Source organism: Ochotona princeps, chromosome 5, assembly GCF_030435755.1.
Source record: "Ochotona princeps isolate mOchPri1 chromosome 5, mOchPri1.hap1, whole genome shotgun sequence".
Classification (NCBI taxonomy): Eukaryota; Metazoa; Chordata; class Mammalia; order Lagomorpha; family Ochotonidae; genus Ochotona; species Ochotona princeps.
In genome coordinates this window covers 68251395-68273420 of record NC_080836.1, presented here as the reverse complement: position 1 = coordinate 68273420, position 22026 = coordinate 68251395, and the positions used below count along the sequence as shown (strand labels likewise).

Genomic DNA, 22026 nt, shown 5'->3' with positions numbered 1-22026 from the left:
AATGACAGGTCTAGAAACTTTGCAAACATCAGATACTTACAGGATTCCTACACAATTTTTGTCACACCTGCAGACTATAATTTTTCTATCAAATTTTTTTAGAATAACAGTGACCTAGGGAATAATATTCATAATGATAAAATCATGACTCAGTTTATCATTTTAATACACATTACACATACTTACCTAAAAAAATTTTTCAACCCTAATTAGAGTACACCTAACAAAATCTCAAGCCCATCTGCGGCACACATGATACACTGAGGGAAACCCTACTCTAGTACAGATACTTTGGTTTCACAAAGCAGCAAAGGCCAAAGGGGCTGTTCACGGAAGTCCCTCTACTGGCCTTGTGCTGGGAGGGCCATCTGGCTGTGCAAATGAGGTCTGGGCCCTGGAGGCATTTTTGGGGAGAAAAGGGACCTTCTAGCTACTATGCAGTCCGAACACGGTTTCTCAGGGAGTGGTTTTGAGTCACAGGCACATTATTAAATGAGCCAAACTGAACAACCGTGAGCTTGCTTCCACCCCAGCTGAGCCCCAGGACAGCCAGGGCCAAGCCAGGGCCTTGTTCTGCACGTGCCCGCTCAGTGGCGAGGTTGTAAGAGCCATGTTTTACAAGCATGTATTGGTGTGAAATGTGACACATAAGGCTCTAATTCATCCCTGGTGTTGAAAAGAAACTATCAATTTTAAAAGTCAGAAGTACTATCCTTTCAACTTGAAAGCACTGGGAAAAAAAACAAAAGCAACCTGTAATTCCAGCTATATCTGTTTGAGATACGTCAGATACTTGTGTCTGAGTACTGTAAATCTCTCAAGCTTCATGAAAATTCACATTTTAAAAATCAAACACCTGGGGGGGGGTGCAGGCACAGTGGGTTAAGCCACCACCTGCAGCATGCATACCCTGTGAGTGCAGGTTTGAGTACCAGCTGCTCCACTTCTGATCCAGCTTGCTCCCTGCTAATACACTTGGGAGAGTAGCAGACATGGCCCGAGTACTTGGGTCCCTCCCACTCAGGTGGGCAAACCCATGAAGCTTCTAGCAAGTTCCTGGCTTCCCTCCAGCCCTGGTTGCAGTGGTTATTTGGGGGATGAACCAGAGGATGGAAGATCTCTAACTCTGCCTTTCAGACATATAAATAAGCCTTAGGGGAAAAAAAAAAATCAAACACTTTTGTATTTTAATTTCCAAGGACTACTTGTGGCCTAAAAAATGTCTAGGGACTTCTTTTCCCCAAAATTTTAGCAGACATTAACTGCCTTCATGTTTACAACTCACACTCAAGAGTCACACCAGAAATAGTAAATATTCCATGTGTGTTTGCTAGCACTAGGTACACAGTGTTGTAGGTCACTTACATAGGTTAACTCAGTCTTAATCCTAAGAAGTGAGTACCACTAGTTCTAGCCATTTCATAAAAAATTAAAAATTATTTTCCAGCGAAGTAGAATACATTTTTTCATATCATAAATGTATTTTAAACAGATGTTCTTTAGACAAAGTATTCTGCAGAAATTATCAATGACACACAGACAAAGGAATCTTCAAAAAGTTTCTAAAAAATGTATTATGAAAACAACCTGTATAGACTTCTAAAGTTTGGACTAAACTTGTATGTGAGAGACCCAGAAAAGTTCTTGGCTCCCAGCTTCAGACCAGCCCAGCTGGTGTTGCAGCCATTTGGGGAGTGAACCAGTGGTTAGAAGATGTTTCTCCCTCCAACTCATATCAAAATACTTAGTTTTGCTTGAAATACACATCTAGAAGACTAGCCTTAAAGCACAGCTATTTAAGGACTAGGAATTACAGGGAGTTGAGTTTGATAATGCATGCAATTCTCACTTTACCCAAAGGAGCAAACAGGTCTTGAACTGTTGTTCCATGTAACCCCTAATGACTGAGTTCGTGGCCCACACCTACTTCTGCAAAGTATATTGTAAGGAAGGATGTAGTCAGTGAAGAATATGGGTTGACAGCAGTTGTTCTACACAGCTGGCAAGCAAGAGGAGCAAGGCTCCAGAGCTGAAAAACAGCGGCATGGACAACCCTGCTCCTGACTTTTAAAGACATGAGTGTCATTGAAAATACTTCCCAGGGAGGTTTCTCATCCCTGACTGTTCCCAGAGGCCGTGAAGCAGCAGAAGAGGCACCAGAAAGTCCCTCTCCACGCATCCCTGTGATGTGGGATTAGGGGACCTGCAGCTATTTTAAGAGAGCAACCAATCACTAGGAATTGGGAAAGGTAAAGTATGTGCCCGGTATCAAACATCTCTCTTCTTGGCATGGCTACACTGTGAATCTGATCTCTGACAATCATGCTTACTCAAAGCTTAGCATCCACAGGATTCCACTCCTCCCTGTAATGGGACTGTTCAGAGCAGAGTAATCTCAAGCTAGTTCTAGAATCACGTGCCTCCACACACAGCCTGGGGGAGCCACCCGACAGGTCCTGAGGTTGACTACTGCTGGATGACACAGTGCACTTTACCCTCTAAAACTGCCCCCAAAGACACAGTAATGCAACATGACTTCCAGGGCTCTGAGAAGGACTGCAGTAAGGAAAGACTTTCCACAGGACGTGGTCATTACACACTTAAAAGTAGCCTGATGGTTGTGCTCTAGGTCTGGACCAATGCAGTGGACCTTCTGTGAGGCTACTTCAATGTAAGGAATGGTCTACCACCTGCCACACAGGTGATCTTCCCATGAGGGGAAACGGGCTGTCATCGCTCCTAAGCAATATCCCAAACTACGAAAAGCTTCAACCGAGGCTGACAAAAGCTCTCACATCCCCAACAAGTTAGAACCAAAAACAAACTCAACTCGCCACTATTCTTTTACCTTACTGTTTGTTCTATGAGACAGTAATAAAGTATTGGATGCAAAAGGTAAGTCTTGATGTAGAGTATACATAAATCCTGGTCTCCCCCACCCAATCTCAACACCATATTGAGTGTTCAATAAGAAGTGATGAGGGACCCAAGGTACCAAAAACCTTAGTACAGCCAAGAGGTTGATTTACAAGGTGCCAGAAATGAAATTAACTAGGCTTAAGAGGAGCTGAAATAAAAGAAACTGAAAAATTCTAAGAAATCTGCACATTCTGGTTATGCGAAATGTTTACGACAGCTGTCAAGGCAAGAGCTAAGCAGTGTGTTGAATAGTCAAATCAGCATGAATTGATGTAGGCTCTCAAACAGCTAGCATCAATAGATTTCATAAACCTGGATGCAAGAAATTAGCCTCTATAAATAGAACCCTAATGTGAACTTTAAAAAAAGCAAATTTCTAATTTCTGCTTGTCTTAGCACACTTATGAACTCTTGTTAACATGGGGTACCTATTCTGTAATCATGGTTAGCTACACGTGAAAGAAATAAAAAGATCAGCTCAAAGCCCAACATAGAACACTCAATCTCACCCACCACTGCCACCCACAAGCCCCTCTTTCCTTAGTATGAACCCCTGCAGCTAACAGAATTACCACTTGGGCCCAGCCCTCGAGATGAACACACAGGCTGGTTAATAAAGTCCCCACATTTTCCTTCAAATGACTTCCCTGATTAGGATGACTCTTCACCACTCCCAACAGGAAACTCTCTTTGCTTCCACTCCCATCTTCTCAACCACTCACCCGCTGCAGCTACATGACACTTAGGCACACGAAACAGATCATGTTCAAATTTGTAATGGCCTGCCATCATTCTCAAGAAAACTTCAACTCCTTGGTTCAGCCTCATGTGCCACCAGCTTAGGACCTCCCCCGTCTCCGGGAGTTCGTACCATCTCGCTCCAGCACCTGTCTGTCTGGATTATGTCCTTATTTGATTCTAGTCTCTACTCAGCATACAGCCTGAAAAATTTCTCCCTGGTCTCCCTAATAAAAGTTATGCTTTCTGGCCCTTCATCTGCTATTTGTTTTCTCTGCAAGTGCTTGTTCCCAGCCCAAATCACATCACCTACTCGCCACCTTGCGTGTGCACACTGGTCTCAGGGACCTGGAGACAGGCACTGGGTCAGTGTCCTCACTGCACATGCTTCACCTGGAACACACTCACACTTGGTGCTGAACAAGCAATTGTATCAATAAATGACAACAGAGAGCTGAAGAGAGTGAAAAAAGCATATTTAAACAACACAGGAACTTACTCATCGGAAATTTCAATATTGAGCTTCTGTTTGGTTTGGCTGAGAGTCGTACGGTAGAGCTTGGTGGCCATTTCTATCAGGTGATCGCTACTGAAGAGAAAGTCTCCTTTACTGGCCGCTTCCGAGCCCTGAAACGATAAACAAGGAGTCACGATGCCATATTCACACAGGGTGGGAAGCATTTCCTGGATTGCCTGAGCTTGTATTACAGTCTCTGCAAATATCAGATCCTGGGATCCACTCTTCCAAAGTAAATTACAATGACAGAAGTGAAACCTCTTCCAACTTTCCCAGGGCACTTTAGCAAGCTGCCTATCTGCTTGCTACCCAAAGCAGCGGATGAACTGGTAGCATCACCCGTGTCACCTGGGAGCCTATTAGGGAAGCAGCCGTGCAGGTATACCAAAGGCCTGGGGACACGGGGCCACAACAGGATCCCCCGGGGACGGGACAGCACGCTGTGATTCAAAGAGTGCTGGTCTAACTTCTAACTCATTCTGGAGAAAGCTGCAGAAGACACCCCTTCGGGGTTTGGCTAAAAATAACAGCAGCAATAACAACATTTCCAACAAGTATTAAGAACAGTGGCTGTCAATCTTGGCTACACAAGGGAATAATCTGGGGAAGCTTTCAAAAAAACGACACCTGGCCCCCTTCAGAGCTCTGCTGGTTCCACTGGCGTGGGGAAAAGGCCTGGACATCAGCATCTTTCACAGTTCCCAGGCTGATTTAACGTTCAAGCAAGGTTAAGAATGTACGGCTCTGCCGCCGGAATGGCCCCTTCTAGCTAAGATACACAGGGACCACAGTGAGGCAGGCTGGCAAGAGTTCTGTACTCCAGCTAGATGCACAGCCTTAAATATAATATCTGCTGACGTTTGTTTATTCAATGACCGTATTATGCAAACACTGTGCTGTTATATGTTCAGTGTCTCATTTAATCCTCGCTAAAAATGCTTTTATAATAAAGTATGTATATTATTATTCTCATTAGAATGATGAGAAGAATTCAGTAGGCGCATGAAAGTTAGATGACTGCCCACAGTTACTGCAAAGTTAGTGACTGCATTTAAACTCTTTCAAGAACAGGTCCTGGTTAAGCTAAAAATACAGAATTCAAACAAACAACACTTCAGCTTAAAACCATTAGGCATGGCCTAGTGGTGGCCGGCTAAGGTCCTCGCCTTGATCCTGTATGGCCGCTGGTTCTAATCCCGGCAGCTCCACTTCCTCTCTATCTCTCCTCCTCTCAGTATACCTGACTTTGTAATAAAAATAAAATAAATCTTTAAAAAAAAAAAACCATTAGGCATTTGTACTATTGTTAGCTGTGTCCTCAATAAAACTCCCACATTAAGAAGAATCAGAAGACGTTTTGCTAAATTGGTATTAGAAAAGAAGGAAACACAACTTAAAATGTGTTGAAAGTTTAGAAGAAAAGTAAGCAAGTCACTAAAAATGAAATTCCACGTATTCAATTCCTGAAAAAGCAAGCTCGAGGTCTTCACATCGGGCTGACCAAGTCCGCAGAGCAGTGCAGGAAGCAGAGGTGACAGGATTAGGAGGATACGGACAGTTCTACCCCAGTGGCTAAGACCACACCAACAGAAATCTCCGCACGGATGTCCGTCTTTACCTCTTTGAGGTGGACAGCGAAGAAGCCATCATTCTGTGAGCTCATGGATACCTTGGTCACATCCACCAGGGGAACCTCTGACTTGATTTGTCCAGACTTTTGATCAGCAAGAAGAAGATTATTGTTTGTTAAGAGGAAAATTCGGGATGTGCTCTAAAACAAAACAAAAAGTGATCATTAGAAAACCAAACCAAACCAAACCAAACCAAACACTTTCTCCAATAGTCCATGAGTTTGAAAGTATTAGTATATTTTAATTCTGGTAAGTTTCAGCAAAGGTATCTACATAGTGAGAAGGCACAGAAAGATTAACATACTAGAATATTACACCATGTTCTATGTTAATACATTAACATATTATAAGAATATAAGTAATACATTCTACTCATAAACACTGCAGCCAACATGCAAAGTGCTGCCTAAACTTCAAGGGTCAAGGGACAGTGACCCCTTCCAGCGAATGGCACTGAGAATATGAAATGTGAATTTCAACATTTGAGGATGACTGTACCAACCAATAAAGATCTCTCAGTCTCAGGCTTCGCATTTTTACCTTCCCATTAGCACGGTTAATTTTGTTCACAACTTCAGCAATGATGATCTTTTCTTCAATGGCATCTTTGAGTTTCTTATACTTAGGGTTCTTGTTGATTTCCAGGTAAGCCCCCTGGAATGGCTGCCCAACACTGAAAGGGAAAAATTCCTGCCTATTAGAAATGGTTTCCACTGGAAATAACTGGGAAAAGAACAAATCAGTTGGTTTGAAGGAGTAGCTGACAACTTCAAAAGTTTTTATTCTTTTCCCTGCTTGTGGCCTGGAAAAGCAGTGGAGGACGGCCCAAAGCCTTGGGACCCTGAGCCTGTGTGGGAGACCCTGAAGAGCTCCTGGTATCAGATTAGTGCAGCTCTAGCTGTTGTGGTCAATTGGGGAGCAAATCATTGGATGGAAGATCTTCCTCTCTGTCTCTACTCCTCCATATACGTATCTGACTTTCTAATTAAAAAATGTTTTTAAAAATATTCTCACAAGGAACAATTAAGATGGAATTCACTCACAAGAAAGACTGCAAGGGGCCTGGTGTGATAGCCTAGCAGCTAAAGTCCTCGCCTTGAACGTGCTTGTTCCCAGCAACATATGGATGCCAGTTCTAATCCCAGCAACCGCATTTCCCATCCAGCTCCCTACCTGGCCTGGGAAAGCAGTCAAGGACAACCCAAAGCCCTGGGACCCTGCACCCCTGTGAGAGACCCGGAAGAGGCTCTGGGCTCCTGGCTTTGGACTGGCTCAGTTCCAGCTGTTGTGGCTGCTTGGGGAGTGAATCAACGGATGGAAGCTCTTCCTCTCTGTCTCTCCTCTTCTCTGTATATTTGCCTTTCCAATAAAAATAAATCTTTAAAAAAAAATGACTGCAAGAATCAAATGCACATAAGAAATATGGTAGTCTTCTAATTTGTTAGTACACAGTTAACAGCTTCCCAGAAAAGACCCACCAGTGCCTTTAGGGAATATGGGGCAACGAGAAAAGAGCTGAAATCATCACTATCCTCCCCACTGAGGAAAAAAATTCCATCTTCTGGCAGAAAATAAAGAAATCAACAGCTTTTGGCCAAGAACATACCCAGGGCAATCACTTTAGAAGCAAACTAAGAGCGCCATTACAATGAGCACAGATCATCACACGCAGGTGACCCACAGGAAGGCTCAGGCCTCTCCTGGGAGACGCTCCTCCAGGGGCAGGAGCGGCCAAGACAAACGGTCACAAGCACAGCAGCTTTATTTCAAACAGGCCACTTTCCCCGAGAGGACTAACCCTGCACATGCCTCAGCGATGTCGATGTTCCTAAACACGTACAGGGTGACTCTCCCGGGGCAGCTTCTCAGACACAGAAACACAACATAACTCCACTGCTGGCCACCAGCGTGCGCGCACACACACACACACACACTGCTGCTTCAGTTTGAACTGTTTAGTTCTGGCAATTGACAAATGTAACTTTAAAAGCTGACGCTGTGGGCAGAGAATCGGGGAAGAAAAATCCACGTAGGTGGTCAAGTTTCACAGTTCCCGGGCTATAAAAGGCTGACGCCCATAGAGCTGCCAGTGAGGAGTGGTGGGAGGGAAGTTACAGCCAGCCCCCAGCCCGTCGCTGCTCTGGGGCAAGCATGCCACCAGGCCCGAAAGCTGATAAAAGCACCCAAAAAGCACTTGGCTTGAAGTGAAATTTTGTTGTCACTGTTGCTCATATTCAAATGTGTTTTTAATCATAGAATGTGTTAAGAATCTTACTGAAAAGTTTTGTTTTTATTTGTTTTCCGGACTCTAGATTCTGAAGTCATTTATGGAGAAAATGAATTTAAGATCTATAAAGAAAAACTGAAGAAAGCCACTTGCTGAAGAAAGCACACAGGCAGTTTTCTGGTATTAACAGCAGGCACTTTGGACAATTTAGGACTTGGTCTTGTCCATGATTTAAGGGAGTATATACCATCTCAGGTTGCCAAGTCAGCTACCAAGAAAGCTATGTAATTTAAAATATTTAAACCCAATGAGTGTAAATTCATGTTCATTTAAACCTTTAAAAGGCAGATGGCATATTAACCATAACACATGTGAATATATATATTAAACATACTTTTGTATTTATAGATGCCTCTATGGAAGAAGCTAAACACTGTCAGATTTGGTGTGAAATAATACTTCTTTTTTTTTTAAATATATACAGCAGATAAAACAAGGATAGGAATTTTGGGAGAAAATGATGGATGTAGGAGATACAAGAATATTCAGGGGCCGGTGCTGTAGTGTAGTGGGGAAAAGCTGCCGTCTACAATGCTGGCTGAATCCCATGTGGGTAACCCTCTGCATCCTGGCTGCTTCGCCTCTGGTCCAACTACCTGATAATGGTCTTGGAAAAGCAACAGAGATGGTCCCAGTGCTTGGTCCCTGACCTGGAAGAAGCGCCTGGCTTCAGCCCGGCTCAGCATCACTGGCTATGGTGGCCATCTGGTCAGTGAGCCAGCAGATGGAAGATCTCTGGTCTTTCTTTTGCTCTCTAACTTTTTCAAAATAAATAAACTCTTTAAAAGAAGAATATTCAGACAAGTAGTTACTAGAGCAAGGACTTTCCTGGTTCAATCTGTAAATGGCACTCTTTCTTTTTCAGAGTACATGGTATCTGCACTGCAGATACTACACCCGCTCTTCAGGGCCCTGAAGTCGGGCCTGGTGGGCCAGCAGACGGGGAGAAACCAAATAACCACACACTGCTGCTTGGGCAACTCTCCCAAAGAACCACTCTGGCCTTCCAGAGAGTTTCTGACTTAGTTTACAACTTCAAAAACTACAAGAAACTAGCAAAAATGAACAGTGCAAGTTAATTTCAATTTATTTTTTTTTTAAGCTTAATTTACTTGAAAGGCAGAGTGAGAGAAAGATTGATTTTTTCCATCTCTGGGTCACCACACCACACCACCGGCTACGCTGGCTGGCATCTGTCCAGGCTGAAGCTAAGAGAATGGAACTCCAGCCAGGTTTCCCACATGGATGCAGGGGCACAAGCACTTGAGTCAGCTTCCACCGCTTCTCCAGGTGCTTCAGCAGGGAGCCAGACTGCAAGTGGAGCAGCTGGGACTTAGAATGGGAGCAAATACAGGATGCTGGTATTGAAAGAGGTGGCCTGTCCTAATGCACCATAATGATGGGCACCACAATTTTTAATTTTAAATGACTTGTTGAGTAAAGCATTCAAGTATATGGGGTATATGCTAACACTTATCGTCTGATCATGTCCAAGTACATTGTGGAAAACAACTGCTCAATTGTGCTCATGTGTATTTCCATCCATCACAAAATTAAAAATTGTTCACCTAGTACTGAAATCAAACTCTACCAGAAAAGACCTGCAAATGTATTTGAGAAAAACTTAAAAACTGACTTATAGGAACAAAGAAAAGTCATAATACCTGGATGGGTATAAAGCCTTCTTGTCTTTGAAGAGTTCACTGGCTTCTAGTTTCTCTTCATAAATAAGTTTCTGCTGGTCCGTGAACTGATCTCTGTATTTTTTACACTGTGATACAGGAGGAGGAAAAAAATATATAGCAAAACAATACCAATAAAAATAAATAACTTGTACTTAAATACACTAGGCCAGCTTAACAGCAGGAAGAATAAGAAGCAAAATATCTAGGACATTCATCTAAAAAGTCAAGGGCATTTTTCCTTTGTGGGTTTCTGAGAGCTGGGCTTTGCCATAAAAAACCATGAAACGTATCCCAGAACTTAGGATGCTTTCCAGCTCATCCCGGGGCCTCTCTTGATGGGGGCCTGGCCAGGGCACGTCGTCTCAACCACCGTGTTGCCATCCTTCTGCAGGGACTCAGAGCCATACTGCACCTCACAACCCTGTACACACACATACAAAGACACTGGACATCCCACCTACAGGAAAAAACATTTGCCATCCCAACCTGTAATCTCTGCTATTTTCTGTTCTACTGTATTTCATTTAGAAATCCTAGTAGGACTCCAAGCCAGCTCTGGGACCCACAAATGTTCTGTGACTTACAGTAAGAAAATCATGGCTCCACCCCTTTAGTGCTTTTTTACCATATGGCCGGAGAACCAGGGATGGGGTTTTCAGATGAGCATCCCCAATGGTTGAGAACTCCCCAAACAAAAGCATGAATAAATGCATGACTGCTGACGCTTGTGCTGAGGGCTGCCTTCAGGACACTGTAGCTTTCTCCCAGCCCGATCCAAGGCAGTTTAAGGGCGGATGGCAGAGGCCAGGCAGAGCTGAGGAGGTGGAGGTGGTTTGTTTTTTTTTTTTTCTGAAAACAAATTTTATGCTAGACTTGAAGAGGAAGACAAACATGTGGGATGTGGGGGAGACAGTCAGCTGGGTCATGCAACAGGCCTCAAACTAATTCTGGATGTTGTGTTGGTTCCGTTCATCCCACTGCGTCGGGATAGTGTCACCACACACGTGTGACTGATTTTCATACCTACAGACCAAGCCACCACAGCTGGGCAGGAAGGAACCTCCCAGAAGATGCCTCCATGGATCTCATATACCAAGGACAGGTCCCTCCATGGCATGATTGTAATACATCTGATGACTGTATTTTAGCATTCAACAGATAGTTAATTAAGTTATTGAAATAAAGACAGTAGTCACACAGTACTCATGTGCCCCTCACTGTTATCCAAATTCCATACTATGCTGCACAGAAGATCAAGAGAGCTAAAATGTTAGGGGAGACAAAATTATTTTGGCTAACAACTAAATGCTATCTTTTGGGAACTCTGGAGTCTTTTTCCCAGTCCATTAAAGTGTGCATGTATTCAAGCAATCGAGTGAGTGCATACTATTTGCAATATTTAAGTGCACCTGAAGATGTTCAAACTTCTACTTCTGGGAGTTTGTTTCCACATAGAAAGCAAAGTCACAACTGACTATGTGAAGGCGACTGGAACAGGAAATGGACACACTGCAGCCCTAAGTATCCCTCTCCAGGTACACCAAGAGGCATGCGCGGGCCTCCCTCATGGCCGCAGGAGTCTCCACAGGGAGACAAGCCACAGGCTCAAAAATACCGCAGTCCTCAAGTCATGCGCTTTGAGGCTAGGGAAGAATGTGTTAAAAATGTGATTTTATAGAACAATTTTCAAACACTCAACAGACAGGATAAGAAGTTTCTGGAAAGAATAATAACATGGTGTTTTTTTGTTTGTTTGTTGTTACCCTCCACAAGTGAAAAATCCTTTTGAGCTCCTTGTGGGTAGAATCCAAGAAGAGGTAAGGTCTCGAAGGCCAATTCTTGTCTATTGGAGACAGGGAAGGCATCTTGTTTTTCATTTCCAAAAAATATTTTTGCACCTGTGTTGGTTGGGTTTGATAGAAAATACTGAGTAAGGAAAAGATACCAGAGAAGGTGTGGTTTTGCATGCACTATGATCAAACAAACCAGTCTCTCCCTGGTGTTTATCAAATTTGACACCCATCAGACTTCCTCTGGGAAGTTTTTTTTTTTTTTTTTTTTCTGCTCACTGGCTAGGGAAATCTGAGCTCCATCAATGAAGAGAAAAGAATACCAACACACTCCTGGCAGCTAACAGTCAGGGCTGTGCTAGCCAAGAGTAATCAGTAGTCACCTGTGGTGATCTACATGGAAATTTGCAGTCAGGAACACAAAATAAAAACTCCAGTTTCTTAGTCACACTGGTGACACAGCAAGTGCTCAATAACCCCACTTGTGGCCCCTAGCTACTTTAGTCTACCTCCCAGTTACAAAATACTGTCATCTCTGCAGAAAGTTCTAGTAGATAGCATCAGCCTAGAGCACTGGCAGATGTGACAGTCAGTGAAAGATACAAAACGTGATGTCTCTTTTCCATTTTAATCTTTGCTACAACAGCCGAGGTTAGTGCTGTTACCATCCACCTGCCCAGATGGGGAAATGGGGCTCACAGGAACCAAGTAACTAATCTACAGATGGCAAGGTATGTTGGTCCAGGAGCAGCAGCACTCTTCATAGACGTGCTCTAAAGAGAGAAGTGCCTCCAGTCCCCATCTTCACAAGCTGCTCCACCTCCCGCTTCCACAGCTCTCCCCCCACATACTAGTGGGCAGGCCTTCTTACTGCACCTTGTGGCGGTATAAATGGGGCAGGACCTAAAGTGTTTTATCAGGCAGGGAGAACATTTCCACAATCATGAACCAGTCACTACCAGCATTCCATGACACTATTCTACCTGAATTCAAAGGGAGGTGACAAAAAGGGTCACCAACTCTGTTACAATGCAGTCATTATCAAAAAGTCAACATATTTTTCGAAAGTGCTGTTTTTTGGAGCGGACACACAGTTGTTAACATGTTGCTGCTTACACAAATACACGAAGCATCCACTTACAATTCTCTGAAGTGTAAATTCATAGATCTTCTTTCCGGCATTGGCTCTGAAGAATTTCCTGTACTCTCTGCGTACCTATGGCAAGAGACAGATTACAGTGGTTGATGTGTGGCTGGCAGGCGACACAAGATACACAGCTATTAGAAATAAAGTTATGTGGCACAAGGAAATGTACACATGTCCCCTGTGGGCTAGGTAAAATAATTGAAACATTCCACCAGTGGTTCTTAAGTCACTGAAAAGGATCTTGAGAGATGGAAAATGGCAATGCCAGAATACAGTGTTGCTTTCTAGATTCTTCGTAGTTTTTTAAATCTGATGACTTGACGAGAAACATTTTACACAGGTACAGCTGCACACGCATCACAAATTGATGCAGATTTCAGAAATTATTACATTAGGCAATTTTCCTTTGGGTTTTTAAAGGCAAAAAAACAACAACAACTCTACTGCAGTTTCCAGAAGTCTTGCTTGCATCTAAGATAAGACTTTAAAACTGCACACTGGGAACTGGATGGAGCTAAAAACAAGAATTTAAAAAGTCACCTTTAAAGCATCTTTTATTCAGTTGCATTACTTTTTCTCTTACCTCTACTTTTTACTAACATAATTCTATGAAAGCCCTTAAAATACATGAGTTTAGCTCACATATATTTTACCTTGTAACACTGTTTTGTTTATTTCATGTACTAATGTCTAATAAATAACAGAACCTGGTTGAAACATTTGCTGAATGAGAATGACACAGCTCAATTTTGAAATCAAGGCAAAAATACTCAGAAGGGATATTATCATCCAGACCTCAATGTGAGAGGCAGAAGTGAGCAAGATATTAACCTGCTTAAATCATTCAGACACTGAGTACCCAGTCTTCTGGTTGAACCACATTATGTTCAAAACAGTTCTACATTAGGAATTGCATTAGCAACCTGCTAACCAAATTCAGTTGGTATGCAGATGACTGCTTTATATGCACATATTGTAAAATTTTACATCATAATAGAGTCTGCAGGTTTCTTCTAAATTTTCCTCTATCTACAATGCCAAGCCCTATTGCTATGTGACCAAGATCAGATGGGAGTGGAGCAGTCGTGGCTCGCTTTAGACTCCAAGGATCCTCCGTGCTCTGAATGTACCTTATCCCTGCCACTTCCCACAGTGTAGGCTGGACACAGTCTACTGAAGGCTTAAAGATACCTGCCTTACAGGCAGTTTTTCTTTTTACCCATAGCCTTATTATAAGTATCATTTCTCTTTTATAAGGGAATTATTCAGCTCACATTTTGAAGCTCAAACACATAAGGTTAGGATAGACAAGGAACATAATGGCACCTACTGACTTTCTCTTGAAATTGCAGCAGCCTAGAAGAACAGCCAGCTGAGCTAGAAAATAGGAGAACATACTCTAAAGAAAATACAATTTGTCCTCTGTTTGAATCTCACTGTGACTGACCCAACTGCAGCACGCTTTTTGTCACCCCACAGGAGAAGCCATTTCTCTCAGAGAATAGCTACACATACATAAAAAAAATTAAAAAGCCTGGGGACAACATGTTGGCATCTGGAACGGGGGCCTGAAGTTTCAAAAGAATCCAGGGCACCTTGTGGTCATTTCCATGACTTTCACTTAAAAAGGCAAAACTGTGGCTCAAACTGTATAATTCTCCTTTGGAAGAAATTACAAATTTTTTACATTTTTGAAGACATTCAATCTTATCATGATAGTGGTAACACAGTAAAATACGTCTGATGTTTGGACAGAGAGAAATAAAGTTATGTTTAGAATAATCCCAGTTAATGTCTGCTAACATAACATTTGCCTACAAACTGAATTTGGTTTGTCAGTTGTTAACACACATTCCAAATGCAAAAACCCTATTAAAATCAGATGCTGAAGTTCCAGAAAACTGAAGAGAAACAAACGATACAATAAAAGTTCTGATTCAGTGTTTTTCCTTTTATAAATATTGAAATGCAAATTAGAAGGTAAAAATAAAGTGAAAAAAATTTACTATTGACCTCTCAAAAAGTTATATGACTTACTCAGACTTAACTGTTTAATCTTTGTCAACATAAGTCATTTTTTAATTCAAAAATTATTTGGGGAAAACTCAAAAAATGATAATTTATAAAAACGAAAATGTATAACTGAAAAGGATAATTTACTAATAATTTATAGGCTCAAGTTCCATGGGGGAAAAGTCCCAACTGTTTAAAGCAGGGATACTGCTAATTGTTTTTCAAATTCCTAGCCAGTGATTTTTCAGTTATTACTGAACCACTGGAACATGATTAAAGGTTATAGGAGTGAAGTAAAAATAATGAATAGTTCAAAAAGGAGCCGATTATCCCAAAAAGGTACTATGAATGGCTTGAAATGCTGATTAATTAGTGAATATTAGGAAAGACCAAATTTCCACAGGGGTCATTATCAGGGTTTTGCAACGCAGCAAGCACTACTTTGAAACAATCACAAAGCATTTGAATTGGAAGTTCTTCACCCTGAATGATGCACTGACAGGACTGTCATCACACTGATGTCTATGCGGAACAATCAGCATGATGGCAGTAACTATTATTGGAGCAGAACAGGCAGATCATGGAACAAAGAGCTGCCACGCCCAGGCTGATTACCATGGACAGTAGATCAGCCTTTAGCTCAACCATTCAAGCTGTGCCCCATGGATTAAAAAGACTTTTTACTTAGAGGACACAAGATGCGACTTGGATAACCAAGTACCTTCAACAAAATATGCCGCATTGCTATTACTTAGAACCTATTTACCGATAGATTGCCTCTGGCTGAAATCTTAAGTGTTTTTAAACCAAAATCTTTTTGAATGATTACATGTCCTTAAAAGCGGACACTTTGGGGGCATTTCAAGATTTCTAAAATTTAGGCAAGGATCCTCAAACTGGTAAAATCTCCTAGATAATTCAAAATGAAACAGAAAAAAAAAATCCAAAATCTGATACACTTCTGATCATAAGCCTTTCAGGAAAGGGACGTCCAACCTGTATTGAAAGAAACACGAATCATCATAAAATCAGGGGAAAAAAATGAGTGTACAGGTTTCTTCATAAAAACAAATACAATTAGGTTGATGACATTCTACAAGACTGCAGACCACCAGCAAGCGTCATCCGTTCTCTCAGGGTTAGTAGATGATAGGCTTTATGGAGTTCGCTCGGGGCAGAAAGAAGTGGTTGAGGAAGTACCTTCAGTCCAAGCCAGTAAGCCCAAATGACAGCAACTGCATGCTTGCGCCTAGCCTCCTCCTTCAAGCGTTTCAATTCCCTTCGAGCCTAGAATGTTTTAGATAGTAAATAAAAGAGACAGCCCAATGCAGATGGCACACACGACCAGAGACACCCCACCAACCAGAGGAGCCAACTTATGAATAAGGAACTCAGCCTAACAGCAACAGTGCGTCATCATTCAAACCCACAGCACCCAGCAGGCTGGGGCAGTGACTTGGATTTTTAGGGTACTCCGAGCCTACACCTAAGAGGGACATCTGTGCTCTACCCAAGGCAGTCATACCCTGGCCCCTGGCTTCCATTCTTGCCCGTTTTTTCTTCCTCTGTTCTCTCCCGCTCATTCTTCCATCTCCCCAATGTTCCCACTTCCTCATCTGAGCTTCAGAACCTGTGAGTGACACCTACGATTCCACTGGCCTTCTCTTGGCTGGTAGTGTACTGGCCAGTGAGGCTGGGAGCATCCATCTGGGAGTGTCCGTTTGGGTGAAAAAGACAACCTTTGGGAAGAACCCCTTAGAGAACCGGGAGGAATAAGGGTCATTCTTCTGTGATGTAAAGAAAACATCGAAATTCTCTCCAGTTGCAAACATTAGCAGGAGCATGTGTAAGACTCCTGGGCCGAAATGACACTGAAGAGCGAAACAAGATGAGAAGCGCAACAACTTAGAGTGTTGAAGATGACTTGTAGAGAGAAACACATTTGGGGCATGCTTCTTTTATTTTTTAATTTTTTTTTCGCTATTGTTTCTTGGGCATGCTATTTTTGAAGAGAGTTGTTGGCATTAATTTTTCAAAACATTATAGAACTAAGCCTGGGAAATGGCAAAATCCCAGCAGTCACTGGCTACAGTCTTGCTTCTGCTGCACCTCCTTCCTTAGCTTATTGGAGGGATGGATTTGTTTTTCACAGATTATCAGGGAAAAAAAAAAACAACCAACCAACCAACCCCAAACAGCAAATGAAGCTCTTTATGCAGGCCAACATTGATTTTTTTCATTTTTCTCCCAAGATGGATTTCATGTTGACTAGGTAGGCTTAAAAACCCAACACCCTGCTGATACTGGATTCCTAACTGGAATACACATTTTTAGCCAAGATGACCTTTGATTTTTCTCAGCAACAAAAACATCTGAAAGTCTCCTCCCCTGGGGTATGGGAAATGTCCACAGAGCCCACGACTCTGCCTGGGGATTAGAGAGAGTATTTCAGAGGCCTTTGTTTCTGAAAACAGACAGCTGACACGGACATTCCTAGGATTCTTCAGTGGCAATTATAGCTAGCTTTGCATGAACATCCTCCTCTGTGAAAGCACAGATGATCATTCTTTTCATATGGGATATTCTCCTTAGAATAATCAATAGCTGCCAGTCAGCCTACAAATAATCTCATTCATGGATTAATTCTTTCTAAGGCATGCATTACAGGCATCTCCACAAAGTTGGTTGGAGCCCAAATCTTAACATTTCCCAACATGCCCCCACCCAGTACTGTCCCACGAAAATACTTCTAAAAAGCTACCAGATACGTAAGTGAGGAAAACAAGAAGAAACTACACATGCATGTTACCTCAGAGTTTTTTTCTAAAAGAGCAAATATTAGTGCCTGGTTAGTACGCAATTGTTGTTGTTGGCCTATGCATGCTTAGATTTCCTAGGCAACTACTGACAATAGCATCTCCAGGTGTATTAATTCTGGCTGCTAGGACATGCACCAATATAAGTCACATTAATTGTGGTCATTCACCCCCTAATGCACTAGAGATAAGGACCAATTCTTGCAGAACTGCAGGGTGAAGTGATGGGATGTGTGCATCAGGTACCTTAGATCCAAGCCAGTAAGCCCAAATAACTGCAATAGCATGTTTATTCCTAGCCTCCTCCTTCAGCCGTCTCAGTTCCCTTCGCGCCTGTGGTGCATGTGAAAAGGAGTTATAGAAAAGTTTAAGGCAAGAAAGATTACTGCCACTTCCCAATGGAGAGAGGAACAGAAAGGTACCAGTCACCACCAAACGCTGAATGCCAATGCCTGCGCCACCACCCCACACCAAAACGCTGGAAAGCGCAAGAGGCAAACGCGTGCGCAGTAGCTTAAGCCAGTGAAACGCGGCGTGCCCCTGCATTCGAGGTGCTGGTTCTGCAGGACACTGCTCCCACCCCGCCACCTGCCCCAAGTCTTGGGCTTACCTGGGTCCCATGCCAGTAGGCCGCGATGGTTGTGGCTGCTTCCCGACAGCGCTTCTGATGCTTCAGTTCCCGCAGGATTTTTCGTGCCTAAGGCACACGATCAAGCAACATCAAAACGTTTTTAGAAACCACAGAATTCATAATGACCTTAAAAACACCTGAACTAGGACAGCTGCCCCAGACTGACCATGCCAAGGCCGATATGAGCAAATGGCACATAGTACCCACTCCAGATTGGAATGGCAGCCACCTGCCATAATGCTCAATGGAGAACCTGATATGGCAGTACACACTGGGTATGTTAGAAGAGAGGAATGATTCTCAGATCTTCAATGAGCCTGCACAGTCTGCTGTATTTCTCTTATCATTACTCTGCAATACAGCCACTGCTGTCCTGTGTATTTAACTTTTTTCCCCCCCACAAAACCCACTGAAACAAAAATGATGTCACTGAAACCCAGTGACTTCTTTTCAGGCAGACACCTGGTCCACTGGCAGTGGATGGGCCGGAAATCCTATTCTGGAGTGTCCACGCTGGTGTCAGAGCACCAGGCTCCGGCAAGGTCAGGGAGGACCGGGCAAGCTGCAGTTGCACTCACCTGCTGCCTCAAGTTTTGTGATTTCTTGTGGGATGACTACCAAGGCCTTGGGCTGTCCCAGGCCTGGACAAGGGTCGTCAGTGCTGCTGGCCTCCTGGCCTAGATCTACCCTCAGAAGCGGGACCAGGCCTGGGCATTTTCCTGAAATATCCCCCACTGGATCTTACCCTCTCTACAAACTCTCCCAACAGGAAACTAGTCGGTAAGCTTCTCCAGAAAGAGCCAGCTAGCTGATAAACAACTGTGTCTTTGCCACTTTACCTCGGCCACTGCCACAATCAGACACTCTGAACAGGTTACTGTGACTGTGCTCCAAATAAACCTTACCAGGAGCACTTAAGTCCCTACTTCCCTGAATTTTCAGATGAAATTTTACCGTGCTTCTCTTCCAACAAGAGATTAGAAATGCAGAAACCATTTCCAGCTTGCAGGTTGTACACCAAGAGGCAGCAGGCTCGATTTTGTCCACGGCTAGATTTTGTTTGCTGATCCCTGGAACCTCAAAACCCACAGAGACCAGCCACACTCCTTCAGCACTTAGACCTTGCCACGGCTCTGATCTCTCATAGGTCTCACAAAGCCCACAAGTCACTGGGAAGCTGCAGAAGTCACGGGGCTAGAGCGGCCAAGACCAGGCAGGGATCACAGTGACAGATTAATGGTCACATGTCTGTAATCTGGACCACAGATTCTCTGCAGCAGGTGGCAAGGGGAGACTGAAATTGGTGTCTTATTGTTGCAAAAACTTCCTGTTTCAAGAACAAAGCTCTTTTAAAAAATAAAAGTTGGCTAGAGGAAGCCGCCAAGACACAGTCACTGGGACCCCTACTTGGCCCATGGTGTTTGTTTTCCCATCTGATGTTGACAGGGTCAGCAGGAGATGTTGGAGCCCTCCCCTACAGTGTGAGCCCAAAGACCTCATCCTTTGTGAAGAATCCAAAAGCCCCAAATATACACAACACATTCTTTTTGACTCACCTTCCAGCCCCGGATGTAAGACTGAACTACCAGGGCCGAGCTCTTTACCTGCTGGTATCTCTTTTGTTGCTGTGGGATAAAGCGGAAGTATCAGCAGTTGTGCTTGCACATGACCAGCAGCAGGGAGGATACTGGCTCCCTGAGTGTGAGCGACTCTTGACCATCCATTCTTCCAGAAACCAGTATGTAAAGAAACCAACATACCAAAATTCCCAAAATTATGTCAGGCGATTCACATTACGCTTCGAGGAAGTTGAATTCAGTCACTTCTAATGATGGAGGACCCACCACCACTGTTTTCTGGGCCATGCTGATGTAGCGCAGGTCTCTGCTCACCGCTCATGCTCAGAAGGCACAGATAGTGGACACACTCTGCTTTGTGCCAGTCCCACTTTCGATGTCATTTCTCAACATGTCACTTAAGGGGCCCACCTCTAACTGCCCCATTCTCTTTCAGGTTTGCTCTTTTTCATCAGTTCCAAGCTGGAAAATCAGCTAAAAATGGCAGGGAAAGGCCACTTTTTGAAAGGAGTTGCTACTATGCATCAAGTATCTGAATCGAACCACAGGGATCTAGCCCTGAATCTAACTCCTCCATCTCTATCCTCAAGGTGTAGTAACAGGAGAGTCAACAAGGCAAAGCACACACAGTGCCCGAGACAAAGGGCAGAGGTCCGCACGACAGCCAGCCTCTGAGGCAGCATACACTACATCAGGTGGCGAAGGTGGAAACCCCAAGAGGTACCATGCTTTGGCTTAACATGCAGAGGCCCATTTTTTAAATTTTTTTTAAAAATTTGTTTTTTTATTTTTAAGATTTATTTATTTTTATTGCAAAGTCAGATATACAGAGAGGAGGAGAGACAGAGAGAGGAAGATCTATCTTCTGTCTGACGGTTCACTCCCCAAGTGACCTCAATGGCTGGTGCTGTGCCAATCTGAAGCCAGGAGCCAGGAACCTCCTTCAAGTCTCCCACGTGGGTGAAGGGTCCCAAGTCTATGGGCTGTCCTCAACTGCTTTCCCAGGCCACCAGCAGGGAGCTGGTGGGATTAGAACCGGCTCCCATATGGGATCCCGGCGCATTCAAGGCAAGGAGTTCAACCACTAGGCCACCATACAGGGCCCTAGTGGCCTTTCTTACATCTTGGGCTGAAGCCTCAGAGAGCACAGCCTGTTGTGACACTAACTCTAGCTACAAAAGCAAGCTTCTGCAGGATTCAGAGTGGAAGACAGACCAAACCACGGAAACCAATGCTGAAAATCCACAGCACCTCCCAGGACAAAAGTCACGCTGTGAACTTCCCGCTTTGGTCTGGGAGGGGAGTGTGATGCCTTCCAGCAGGCCAACCTTCGCAGTGGAGAATGGCGGGAACAGTGTCCCAGGAACATGAGCAGTGCGACAGACGAACGCCCGGGGAGAAGAGCCAGGAGGATCCAGGCACTGTCTGTTGGCCCCAGTTTTGTGAATGTCTCTCAAATACCTACATCTTAACTAGATAATTCACACCAAAGCAGTGACAAGATAACACCGAATACAGAATATTTTTACATCAGTAACTAAAAAGAAACATTCAGAAACTCTTTTGGCTATCCTTCTGAGGGCAAATATGGAGTTTAATCACGGACCTCAGTAACATGCCATGAACTAAGCAAAGCATTCAAATTTTGACACAGATCTAATGCTAGATCTAAATCAATAGATTGGGCTATTCTTTGTTTCCATTCTGTAAACCACATTGTTCATGACTCCCAACACTGAGAATACTGAGAACTCAGGGCACAGGTGACTGTTCACCTCGTGACACGGAAGTTCTCCTTTGGGAGGGAGGGAGGGGCCGGATGGTGCGCGCTGCTTCTGGTTCTTGGCTCTGCCTCTTCCTTCTCACCATTTTGATCAAAGAACCTCTCCCAGAAGCGTTTGCCCTGGCTATCCTATCAACAGCTATATCCCATGTCCCCTCATTATTCTTTCTAAAAATAGATTTGAAAAGCGTATCTTCCACCTGCTAGTTTACTCCCCAAATGCCTCCAATAGCCCAGTTGGAGTCAGGAGACTTAAGATTCAATCTAAGACCGCCATCTAGGAGATAGGAACTGAAAAAAAAAATTAAAAGGATTTCTTTACTTATTTGAAAGGCAGAATTACATATAGAGATTTATACAGAGATTTTCCATCCACTGACTCTGCCAGGGCTGGACCAAGCCAAAGGCAAAGCCAGGAGCTTCATTTGGGCCTGCCATGTGAGTGACAAGCGCTCATGCACTTGGGTAAACTTCTGCTGCTTTTCCCAGGCA

General features: G+C 43.5%; 1 protein-coding gene across 4 annotated transcripts in view; it reads right to left on the bottom strand.

The window, feature by feature from the left end:
* Positions 1–22026, bottom strand: part of MYO1B (myosin IB) — a 173301-nt gene that overhangs the window by 1570 nt on the left and 149705 nt on the right. For 2 of the 4 annotated variants that reach the window (XM_058664747.1, XM_058664746.1), the window contains exons 21-30: positions 19731–19799; positions 18154–18240; positions 17790–17876; positions 15928–16014; positions 12709–12783; positions 11541–11675; positions 9757–9863; positions 6346–6478; positions 5793–5945; positions 4157–4284 (exon numbers count right to left, since the gene is read on the bottom strand). In XM_058664747.1, the coding sequence (XP_058520730.1) occupies positions 4157–4284; positions 5793–5945; positions 6346–6478; positions 9757–9863; positions 11541–11675; positions 12709–12783; positions 15928–16014; positions 17790–17876; positions 18154–18240; positions 19731–19799 (1061 nt within the window). The remainder of the gene's footprint in view (positions 1–4156; positions 4285–5792; positions 5946–6345; positions 6479–9756; positions 9864–11540; positions 11676–12708; positions 12784–15927; positions 16015–17789; positions 17877–18153; positions 18241–19730; positions 19800–22026) is intronic. The other 2 variants (XM_058664748.1, XM_058664749.1) reach the window with 2 other exon arrangements.